This window comes from Patiria miniata, unplaced genomic scaffold (assembly GCF_015706575.1).
Source record: "Patiria miniata isolate m_02_andy unplaced genomic scaffold, ASM1570657v1 HiC_scaffold_7, whole genome shotgun sequence".
Taxonomy (NCBI): Eukaryota; Metazoa; Echinodermata; class Asteroidea; order Valvatida; family Asterinidae; genus Patiria; species Patiria miniata.
Window position 1 is genome coordinate 13,477,776 of NW_024037074.1, and position 11,510 is coordinate 13,489,285.

General features: G+C 41.1%; 2 protein-coding genes across 3 annotated transcripts; both read right to left on the minus strand.

Moving 5' to 3' along the window:
* Positions 1 to 16: 16 nt before the first annotated feature.
* LOC119746439 (monocarboxylate transporter 13-like) lies at positions 17 to 5,294 on the minus strand. Its single transcript, XM_038223395.1, has 4 exons — positions 4,353 to 5,294; positions 1,939 to 2,079; positions 649 to 1,491; positions 17 to 454 (listed from the first exon to the last, which is right to left on the minus strand). The coding sequence occupies exons 1-4, from the start codon at positions 4,540 to 4,542 to the stop codon at positions 318 to 320; spliced, it is 1,311 nt and encodes a 436-aa protein (XP_038079323.1). The 5' UTR covers positions 4,543 to 5,294; the 3' UTR covers positions 17 to 317.
* Positions 5,295 to 5,557: 263 nt separating this feature from the next.
* Positions 5,558 to 9,912, minus strand: LOC119746438 (monocarboxylate transporter 13-like). 2 transcript variants are annotated; one of them, XM_038223393.1, is made up of 5 exons: positions 9,587 to 9,912; positions 8,634 to 8,892; positions 7,917 to 8,057; positions 6,848 to 7,690; positions 5,558 to 6,468 (listed from the first exon to the last, which is right to left on the minus strand). In XM_038223393.1, exons 2-5 carry the CDS (start codon positions 8,845 to 8,847, stop codon positions 6,320 to 6,322), a joined length of 1,347 nt encoding a protein of 448 aa, XP_038079321.1. In that variant the 5' UTR covers positions 8,848 to 8,892; positions 9,587 to 9,912; the 3' UTR covers positions 5,558 to 6,319. The 2 variants fall into 2 exon arrangements, with proteins under 2 accessions (XP_038079321.1, XP_038079322.1); XM_038223394.1 differs by lacking the exon at positions 9,587 to 9,912 and adding an exon at positions 9,463 to 9,484.
* Positions 9,913 to 11,510: the final 1,598 nt, after the last annotated feature.

Sequence of the window (11,510 nt, forward strand, 5' to 3'; positions counted from 1 at the left end):
CTCTTTTCGAGAATGATCCCTCAGACACTCAAAGACAAAAAACGATGCTCAATTACCAAGTGATTTTTCTTGGCAAACATTTTACTGTATTAACTTCAGTCCAAAAGTTAACAAAGTAACTTTCTGAAACGGAGCCTAGGAGCCGACGCTGGCGCGGACCGCGCCGAGGCAAGGTAATGAATTGAAGTTTTCTGTATAAACAAAAATAGCGATGTGATTGGACAATATCCGAAAATTTTACATTTTAAAAAATTCTTTGAAGTGCGGAATCGCCTGATATCATTATATTTATACCCGTGCAGGACAGTCTTTGTTGGCTACAGTTTATTATGTCTGGTGCCCTGTCTTCTCTTCAAAACTGTGACCACGGCAAACAACAGGAAAGACGCCAGAAACAAGGAACCATCCGTCAAAAATGGCGCCACGTAGTTTCCTGTGGCATCGAAGATTTGGCCTGGAATTAAAACAGAGCGACAAGAAAGTTACTAAGTATAAAACTTCTTGAAAATAATGCCGACTTTTCAAACATCGAAAGGAAATTATTGACAGTGGCCTCATCGAAAGACAACTAAACACAGGGGTATAGCCTACTTGAGGAAATTCTGATCAGTCGTTCTCAAGAAAATAATTCTAAGAAGTCAACCTTACCTGCCAGAATTGAACCAATTCCACCGAAATAAAACGTAGCCCACATCAAGCTCAGAGCCGCAGGTACTTGAGGGCCACTGACCACCGTCTTTATGTTTGCTATTAAAAGTGGTACCCCGACACCAAGAAATCCGCCCAAAACAACAGCGTAGCACACCAAGAAGATAAAACTGTCTGATACGGGGTTCAGAAAAGTGGTCAGGGAGGTGCCAAGTAGGACAAAGAGTTGAAGGTTGAAGGCATCGATGTAGGCTTTGCCGACGAACCAGCCGTGCGCTGATCGAGTGATTGCCGCGGGGATACCAAACGCTAAGATCAGCATGGCTCCTTGGGTGTTGGACCAGCCAGCTTCCTTGGCTCGGGCTGGGAGATGTGTAAGATTCATGACCAAACCTGTGGATTGGAGACAACCGGCTATCACGATCATCATCGCTTGCAGGTTGGTAAAAATACTCAGAAACATCTTCATCTTCCGTATTGTCTCTCCTTGCTCTTTCAAGGTATGGTTTGAACATCTTCCTTGCTCTTCACTTTCCGTGGTGACGTCATGCAGCTCTTCAGACTCCAGACTTGAGCGGGATCGGGATGGAAGTCGGTCCTGGTTGGTCTTGAGCGGCCGGAAGAGGGCGCAAGCAGCCACCCCGTTCAGTTGTAAAACTCCAATAATGAACATGGCGCCCCTCCAGCCGTACGCGGAGACCAGCAGGCGAATTAGCGGCGGGAAGATGACTTGGGCGATGTTTAAACCGAGGGTGGCGATGCCATTGGCAAAGACGTAGCGTTTTTTGAAGTACTGAGCGATAATAATTGCGCCCGGAGAAACCACTGTCACTGCACCAATACCTAAAACAAAATGTGAAAACAGAACATCATTACCAAAATTCACCGAAACGGGTCTTTAATAGTAAGTCAGCTAAGTGTTTTTGTTTGGGCATCACAAAAGAAATACGAGTCTATAGTCCTACCTTTTCAAACTTTTTTTTTTACATACGAAACTGTAATAGGCACATTTGTTGAGAATGATTCGATGATTTGAACTTTAAAAGACATAGTGCAAGTGGTCTATCAAGTCCAAGCACAGAGATTTAATTGCTCAAAAAAGTTTGCTTGGCAGTAACCATGTTTGGATCCACGTGACTTCATGGAGCTAGCTCCATGGTGACTTTGATGTGTTTCTACTGCAGTAAAACCGGAAAGAAGACAGCTTCCGTTTCCATGTCCGCTAGTATACTAATTATGGCCATTACGGCTGGCGCGGTACGTCCCTACTCTATCAATTTATCAACTCACCAGCCACGGCATTGCAAACATACAGTTGCCTGATGTCTGTTGTAAATGAACCAGATATGGTTGCCAGTGCCATGACTACTGCTCCAGCCATTGACACCCATCGTACGCCGACCCGCGAAGCAAGGATACCAACGAAGAAACCTGAAAATGCATGAAAATGGTTGAACTTTATAAGGTCTGCCAATTATTTCAGCTAGTAAATAATAAATATAGAGCTAACAGGCATAAACATTGTTTTGGACAAGTGTTAGTTCATGTTAAATTGATCTGGTACATGGTACCCTGTGGAGACATGTGTTCAATAGGGAACAAAAGATTGTATACGTCTCCACAGGGCAATTTCTACAGGTGAATATACCACAAGGTTATCACGAAATAGATTTATGGATTTTACTCAAAAACTAGGAATTTCCAAGGTGTGTTGATTCGTGCAAATTGAAATATTTTATGTAAGAGGTATTAAGTCCGAATTTCAGCCCAGGAAATTAATTCTGGTTAAAATGGGAGCATTTTGAAAGTACATGTACACTTTCAAACTCGAAAACTTTAGTACACGAGAACAAAGAAATGACTCCACAAGGATACACATTCCAGTATGGTGTGTTAAATTATGTGTTTAAATTATTATGTTTAATTAACACAATTTTTCCTGTGTTTAATTTTGTGAGAAACCTCACGGAGCAAACAGAATTAATATTAATATTAAAATTCATTTCTGGTTATGAAACCAAGGCACTGTAGCTTGCAAGCCTGAAGAAACATGTAGAGAGAAGACAATGAGAAGATATTACAGTGTCAGTGATGGGAGGAAAACCCCAGAATGAAATTTTATGGAAAACCCACGGAATCAGGTAGGGACTGAAAGCCCAATCCACATATTGACCTAGGCGGGATTCTAACCCGGATCACACGGAGGAAGGCGAGGAAAGTACCGCTACCCCCAACCTCGTTCCCAGGGTGTCGAGTACGCTCCCACCACTACCCGCTCTCTCACCTTGGTATTGGATTATTTGCATATCCAAAAATTGTGGATATGTATGCAAATGAGGAATAGTCTGGTTCCTGCCTGTACGTTACCGTTCAACGTTTGTTTTTATATGTGGTGTCTGGGGCGTCGCGGCGTGAGTAGGAAAACACGATTTTTTTTCAAAGTTAAAATGTTACAATCTTATTCAGTCAATATGTAGTATCACATTTCATATCAATATGAGCAAATTGGAGAGGATTATTTTTGAACAATGAACGTGAAAACACGTTATACACGTTGGAAATAACAACACCAAGTACACGATATAATTCAATTTCTTGCTAATTGCGGTATCGAATCAGGATACAGAAAGCAAGTTCCCATACGAGGGCTCACTGTTGGAAACGAGGTTGGATATAAAGTAAGCCCTGGGGACGAAGTTGCCGCTACCCCAACCCACTTTTCATGATGCATGTGCATTATCGTCAACCATGCATGTCGGTTGAATTGAAATTGATCGATATGCCTACTAGGCTACTATGTACTTGCCACATCGTTGCGTTGGTTTAAAAGTACAAAAGGCACACGGCAGGCCCTCATTGTCAATGTTTGCCTGTCGACCTCCTTTGAAATTGAATATGGTCCGAGTATTTCCCCACTTTACAAAGGTAGAATTCGACAGGATAAAATAAACTGGTACTTTTAGAAGTACATTATTATTATTATTATTAGTTGTGTAAAAAAAAATATCGCGGCCCGGGGGGAGTACCAGCATGTTCAACTCAAGTGCACGGTCGAGTGGCGTTAGGCCCGGCTCATACTTCATGCGAAAGCTTGTGCGAAGCGAAATGCATGTCGTCAACAATGGTGGACGCGCTTCGAATGTATTGTTGGCGTCACGAATTTCGCTTCGCTTTCGCTTTCGCGTGAAGTATGAACCGGGCTTAATCGACCGTGCCCTTGAGTTGAACATTTCGACTGCCTGTGAATAGTACATGGGTTGTAATAACTAACAACTTTTGCGTTTCAAATGCAAATCTTTCTTTTGCGATATCGATATCGTTCTCTGCCTCAGAGCCTCAATTTGACACAACCACATTCGGTATTTTTCAACTTGGTACGGATTTCGGACTTTATTTCCCTTTAAAAAAAATTCCTCCAGAGCCTCGGATCAGAAAAGAAAAAGGAAATTGCTGCTTTAATACAAGTTGTATCCGACTGAAAAATAACGTTTTTAAGATACAACTTTAAATTGTTGAAAAAAGAGCATAATCTGAATGGGCAGAGCAAGAAACCGAACTCGAGACTTCCGATCATTAGCCAGCATGCCTAACCACTAGGCAACGGCGGTGCTCGACGAAACCCTGCAATTTATAAATTATATGCTTTCACAAATAAATCTTGGACCACCATAGCAAAGCTTGCTTAGTATTACTCCAATACTCACTGATCGGGCATGCAACCAACCAGGGCAAACTGAGCAACCAACTGGTGGCAGTAGCACTAGCATCGAAGTAATCTTTCCAATCGTTGTAGAACACACCCAGCGTTGTCATATAACCGTTGGTTAGCATTACACCGATGTGGGCGCCCACCAGCACGACCCAGGCCCAACCACGATCGTAGACAGGGGGCATCTCTCACGAAATTCGGACAAAGCGTTGATGGCACCGTCCTGTTTACGGGAATATTTCCACTGACACTATTCCACAACACTTTTCCAGTAATTAACGCTCAAATGCAATTGTCATTTACATGCGGCCGTTCCCATTCTGTTTTCTATTGGGTCATTGGTTAACATGTCGTATTTTCTACAAGCGCGGTTTGCAATCCAGCGACGGAAAAGAAGCAAGTGAACTTTGGAGTTTGTTTTGCTATCTGGGCATATGACTCGGTACATCGAGCGCTACAAACCGGTTTCCGGTACCGGTATTAATTGAAAACGTCGCAAGAGGGCGCAATGCATCGCTTGGGAACGCGAATCAGTACTTTTGTACATGTTTACAAACGTAGAATGCCATCGGTACTTAATCTAATCTAACAGTTGCCGAATGTGGGCTCTTGACACGTTTAGTTTTAAAGATCTTTCGAGAAAGCTGCACTGCCGCGGCTGGAAAAATTAAAACACTAGGTCAACGAGGATAGTTTTCACGCCTTTATCCACTTCTAATAATCTACCTAGACACCACATTTTGCTCTCAAAACTGTCAGCAAGGTGCTGCGCGAACGCTCATCGTAGCCACAGGACATTCGCGCATGGTATAACCATAGATATAGAACTATATCTCATAGATATAGAACTATATCTCATAGATACAGAACTATATCTCATAGATATAGAACTATATCTCATAGATATAGAACTATATCTCATAGATATAGAACTATATCTCATAGATATAGAACTATATCTCATAGATATAGAACTATATCTCATAGATATAGAACTATATCTCATAGATACAGAACTATATCTCATAGATATAGAACTATATCTCATAGATATAGAACTATATCTCATAGATATAGAACTATATCTCATAGATATAGAACTATATCTCATAGACATAGAACTTTATCTTTGGGTATAACATAATCATTACAAGCCACGTGACGCAGCCAAGTTTGCTATCAAAATTTACCACTTAAATGTCGTATACAACAGATATTTCTTGAGTAATTGTCTTAACAACGACAGGTGTTGTATTTGTTGAAAGTTTCTCGTTATAGGGTCAGTGATCGATCACCGTCGGCACCTATGTGGTCTTAGCAAGTGACGCTTTATTTGTATCAAATTGTATCAAAATACCCCTATTCAAGACAATAATGGTAAAAAAAAACCACCAAAATATCTACGGATATGGCTGGAAGTGTTAGACTTAAAAATACATACAATAAATTAAGGCAAAACTGAGTTTTAATGCCACAAAAGGCGGTCCTGATACTTTAAGGGCGACACCAAGAGTTCATCTGTTCTTGAGTTGGCGTAGAGAACAAGGTTACCACGATTTCATAACACATGAGCTTAAATAAATTACAAAGTCAGACGCCTGCTTCGGGATGTCAGATAAAAACAGGGCGAATTCCTTGATTTTACGTTCTTCATATTTGCTATAAGTTCAAACACGTATAAGAAGTTCTGGTTACCTGTGTTTTTGCTCTTGAGGGCGCTTAACCATGTCTAACTATAAAATAAGCCGCTGGTTTGCCGATTCTTCCATATATCAAAATTAAGAAGTTAGTGATTATCCAGTAAAGGTGAGCTGTAACGTCATGACTTGTGACTACATTTTGGCAGTAGAGTTGCCTCAAACATGACGGCCGCGAGAGGGCGTACAACCTTCATTACGGAATAAATGGGTGGATAATCTTTATCCGACTGTCGTTCACTTGATTAGGGTGGAGATGAGTGGTTCAAACTGCTCTCTCCAGACGGCGTCGATCCTTGTCCCGTCTCCTCTTCACTACTGCCACAGTCACCAACAGGAGGAAACAAATAAGAAAGATGGCGCCAGCAGTCAGGAAAGGAGCCACGTAGTTCCCAGTCAGGTCAAAGATCTTACCTGCAGTTCCCCCCAAAAAAGGGAGAGAAAAATATTGAATGTCACAATTCAAGATTTGTGGCAGGCCAATCAAGTTTGCCCGATTACAACTAGTGAGGGAACTCGTCTTATCACCGTGAGTTGACTTTTGGAAGGTTTTAAATAACATCTATGACATCAATGAATTGAATACTAAAAGGAAAGGTAAAACCTGTAGTGGTCTATGTCGGAATTTAGAAGCTATTAATGACATGCTCCCTTGATCAATACCATATTTTGAATTCGGCTTGCCAACATGCACACACAGAACGCATACAACCCGCACTTGAGCATGATACCACCTGTTATGTCTTTTTATTGTGGTAGCTAATAAGTTTCTAAAATAATGTAATACATGTACCTGCAATGACCGTTCCGGATGCATTGAAGAAAAACACAACGCCCCAAATCAAGCTCAGTGCTGCCGGTAGCTCCGACGCGCCCACCATGAGCCTCATGTTGACGATGTAAAGAGGTGCACTCATACCAATACAGGACCCCGTCAGTATGGCGTTCACGACTAAATAGGCGTAGCTATCCGATACGGGATTGAGGAATGTGGCCAGGGTAGCACCGGCAATCGCGCCTAGCTGAAGCTGAATTGGCCCGACGTAACCTCGGTCCACGAACCAACCGTTACTTAGTCTGGTGACCACGGAAAAGACAGCGTAGACAAGCAGTAGCATGGCACTCTGGTCGTCAGACCAGCCCGCCTCTTTGGAGCGAGCGGGCAGGTGAGTGATGTTGACAATGGCTGCCGTTGCGTAGAAGCAACAGGACAGAAGATTCAGCATGGCTGGCAGGTTGGTGAAGACCTTCAAGTATCCGGAGCATCTACGAGATTTAGCTGGCTGAGTTTCGGTAGATGAGTTCTCTGCTTCCTCCTCACAATCCTCGTTACCACTACTCAGCATAGGACTACTGTTCCCTGACCTCTCACCCTGTGGTTTGTCTTCCTCCACGCTGGTCTTCAGTGGCCGGAAGAGGGCGCAAGCAGCAACTCCATTCATTTGAAGAGCTCCGATGACAAACATGGCGCCCCTCCATCCGTACATTGTCACCAGAACGCGTATTAAAGGAGGAAACAACATCTGCCCGACACTGACCCCAACGACGGATATTCCACTGGCCAATGCAAAGCGTTTCTTAAAGTAATGGGAAATAACAATCGATCCGGGAGATATCATCATGATTGCACCAACACCTGAAAGAATAAAAATTGGTGTTATATATAAGCCTTTTTCTTGAACGAACGAAAGAGGGCGCTCTAACGACTCAATCTTGGGGGTTTAAACAGACGTGCATCGAAGGTTAATGACGTATGTCTACACATTGCAACAGTTGAAGAAATTACTTAAGCGGTCGATTTACGTAAAGGTTACCAAATTGGGTATCGTCTGACTATGATTGCCAAATCACCATAGGCTTACCAGACAAAGCTGTGCAGACGTACAGTTGCCGAATATCAGTGGTACGCGAGCCGAGAATAGTAGCAAGCCCGTTCACGGCCGCCCCCGTCATGGCAATCCATCGTATGCCTACGGACGACGACAGGATACCAACGAAAAAACCTGCCAAAAGAATTTGTTAGAATTACTTTGTAAGGTTAGTACATGTATGCATATTATTATAAGATGGATTTTTTTTTGATGTATGCATATTGTTCCTACACACAACTGTGTTTAATATTGCGTTACATACACGTCTGGCTATGCACTTATGAAAATAATGTGTATCGTTTTCCTTGAAACTGTATAGTGGTGCTCATTACGAAACAATGACTGTGTTATTGCCAAATAAAGCCATAATCATGAGCTAAAACAATAGAATGGTGTGCATCATGCAGGCTCATGTTAATATCGAGCTCTTTCCATGATCTTGAAAAACAGGCCACAAGCCTTTTCAACATACCTCTAAAAATTGTATCAAAATAATATTGTCGATAAAACGGTACCATTTTGATATACATATGTACATGTAAAAACCTCTCGAAAAGCAACATTGACAATATTAACATCTTCAGCCGTGTTTCATCTTTGTCTCACTTCCAAGAATACATGTAAATGTGAGATAGGCCTACATGTGATTTCCAATTATTATTATTTTGCTTTTGGGATTTATAACAAATTTCATTAAAAAGAACTTACTCAGCGGGCTAGCAACTAGCAAGGGTAAGCTAAGTAGCCAACTAGTGGCTGTGGCGTCCGTTTGGAAGTAGTCTTTCCACTCAATGTAGAATACGCCCAGCGCCGTCAGGTAGCCATTGCTAAGCACGAAGCTAACATGTACGCCGATGAGAACAAACCACGCCCAGCCACGATCGATGGGTAGGGCTGCGGCTGTGGCTTTGGTAGATGACATGCTGTATTATGTAGTTCTGCTCGGTAAACTGCATGTGGTTGTCAACTGTGAAAGAGAAACGGAATTGCATTAACTAAGCAAGCCTATAATATAAAATCTTTGATTAAACATACTCTATCGGTTTAAGCCACATAAGAAAGTGAGGCTTGGCATGCACTAGCATCATAAAATAGTCTGGTACCATCCCATTCAATTCACGGCCACGAACCAATACTGCAATCTAGAGCTACTTATAGCTCCGGTTTTTTTTTTACAGCTCCATGGTTCATTTATATTGCTGTAAAGCGCCTTGAGCGTCAATTTTGACAGATTTGGTGCTATCCAAGAAGTTGTTATTATCATTATTATTATTTATAAAAGGCTCCAGTCCATGATGCAATCGACGAGGACATTAATTTGTCTATATTCCTCCATAGCTGCATTGAGCACAGGGCCGGGTCGGACTGTTTCTTTCCATTTAGTCCCTAAATCAACAAATTATTTTTTTTAATACAAAGGCTATAATACAGACTTAAGTTACCACTTCCTGCTGGTAGCAAATCTCATTTCAATCATTATCATCATAGAGCTTGAGGGCCCAACTATTGCAGTATTGCTGGTATTACATGTACTTACATGTTCATGTGTACAGCAAGAGAGCAAGGACATGGGCAAATGCTGCACTTTTCTTGTACAATGCCTTTCCACAGGCCGGCGACATTGAAAACCAAGTCCGAAAACACGAAAACAAGTCACTTACCTTCGTGTTGAGATGATGAAATATGGTTTCATTTGATCCTGATGAATCACTGAAGAACATCCATGTAGTATATACAACCCAGATAAAGAACAACACAAGGCAGAATTAAAGGCGATAAATGGTCTCTACTTTGATGAGTTTATGACTGTTAACTGCAATTATGTCTATAGTTCAATAGTTGATTCATGGTTGGTTCAATCATAATCATAGCTCCATGGTTCAATACGTCGTACTGTAAAGACAAGTAGTGGTACCACATGCAAGTCATCACGTATTCATACATACAGTGTACAACATGCAATGTGTGTGCCCTTATGTTACGTAACTAGTGGTGATCGTGACTGCGCAATTTCACTCATACGTTGGCACGTGTTATCATACTAGGTGTACACGTGAGACACCCACCATGATATTGTGTTTGCAGAGCTAGTCTTGGCTCAAGCAGCCAGCAATTGTGTCCGAGATGCCAATTATAGGAATCAGTTTGCTTTGCACTATTCTACTTCTAGCACATTTTGAAACTTTATTGAAAGCAAATTGGGATATAATACATGCGATTTCTGCGCTTCTTGTACATGTAGTTTAATTATCATTATACTAAGGGGCCTTTGAGTACGTTTTGTCCACGATGCTTGGATCATGCTTGGATACTATATAGAGGATGGAATCAGGCCAAGACAAGCTAAGTTGCCAAGAGCCCGCTGTGTACTTTAGAACGGGGCACTATATTTATAGGGAGTAATAGGTTAACATAACAAAACAAACGTGATTTTGTTATCACAAATGTACACAGACTATGCTGATCGAAAATTGGTTACAAAACGTTAGTGTAAAAGTTGTGAAAAAAAAACGTACAATAGATAGCGAGCGGAGATCGTGTCCAGTTTCCGGACACAATTCAGTACAGTCATGATGTGGCAATGCTCGCTGAAGTAGTCTGCGCAGTAGTTGGACTGTGAAATCTGAAGGGCTGGCTAGTACACCGAGGATACTGGCGAACTGGAAACTATTTGTCGGTGTTTTTACGAACCGGCGAAACAAGCATTTCACTTCAAAACTAGATTTCGAGAACTTGAAAATCGCATTCAACGGTATGTGAGTTTTCACATGATACAGTACAGTTTAACAATCACAATTGTCGGTAAAATTTTGCAGGTCACCAGCACAGGAGGTGCTTTTAATAATGAGTTTGATTCATAATCGGATTGCTAGTGGAGAACATAAACTCTAAATAAGTTTTTCAGTTATTACTATATGTAAATATTAGAAAATCGAGAAATTCATGCAATTTGCCTATTTTGTCGGATCGTAAAAACCGATGAATTGAGCCTGTTGTAGCCTGACTATCAAGCAATACGTCTCTAGCGGTTGAAGAAGGGATACTTTTTAAACTGATGGGGGTTTCATAGATTGGTAAAATTATCAGAAAAATACTGCAACTTCAATTTAAATTTGCACAATTAGCTGTATTAATTCGTTTGGTAAAAATTGTGGTTTGAAAAAAATCTAGAAACTAATTTAGTATAGCTGTATGGTTGTAAATAATTTATCATCATCTTTAAGAAAGAACTTCGAACACGTAACTTTTAAATTAAAAATTCGTATTGTATATAAAAATTAGACAGCAGTTTTCCCTGAACGGGCGAGATTTACAAAAATAATCAATCCACATGACTTCAGCTTTAAAGCAAAATTAGCATGTCACACACTGATTTGTTTTTCTAGCGTGGAATCTCTTATCCTCAAAGTCAGTTCAGATTTTGTCTCGAAGCCTATTGGCAAAAGTGATAGGAATGCAGTTGAGCTTTTGAACGAAAATAAAAAGAATTAATATTTCCTTCTGGTAGAGTAGAACAACATGATGTATCTTTTGAATGTTTGAAGGATATCTTTTTGAACTGTTGGTGGTTTCATAGCGTGGTAA

Excerpts from the sequence above, each read along its gene's own strand:
- LOC119746439 (XM_038223395.1), bottom strand. The coding sequence starts at position 4,542 with ATGCCCCCTGTCTACGATCGTGGTTGGGCCTGGGTCGTGCTGGTGGGC. Across the intron at positions 1,492-1,938 it reads TGTTTGCAATGCCGTGGCTG|GTATTGGTGCAGTGACAGTG; the intron begins GTGAGTTGATAA and ends ATTTTGTTTTAG. Across the intron at positions 455-648 it reads AATTGGTTCAATTCTGGCAG|GCCAAATCTTCGATGCCACA; the intron begins GTAAGGTTGACT and ends TTTTAATTCCAG.
- LOC119746438 (XM_038223393.1), bottom strand. The coding sequence starts at position 8,847 with ATGTCATCTACCAAAGCCACAGCCGCAGCCCTACCCATCGATCGTGGC. Across the intron at positions 7,691-7,916 it reads CGTCTGCACAGCTTTGTCTG|GTGTTGGTGCAATCATGATG; the intron begins GTAAGCCTATGG and ends TTATTCTTTCAG. Across the intron at positions 6,469-6,847 it reads ATCCGGAACGGTCATTGCAG|GTAAGATCTTTGACCTGACT; the intron begins GTACATGTATTA and ends GGGGAACTGCAG.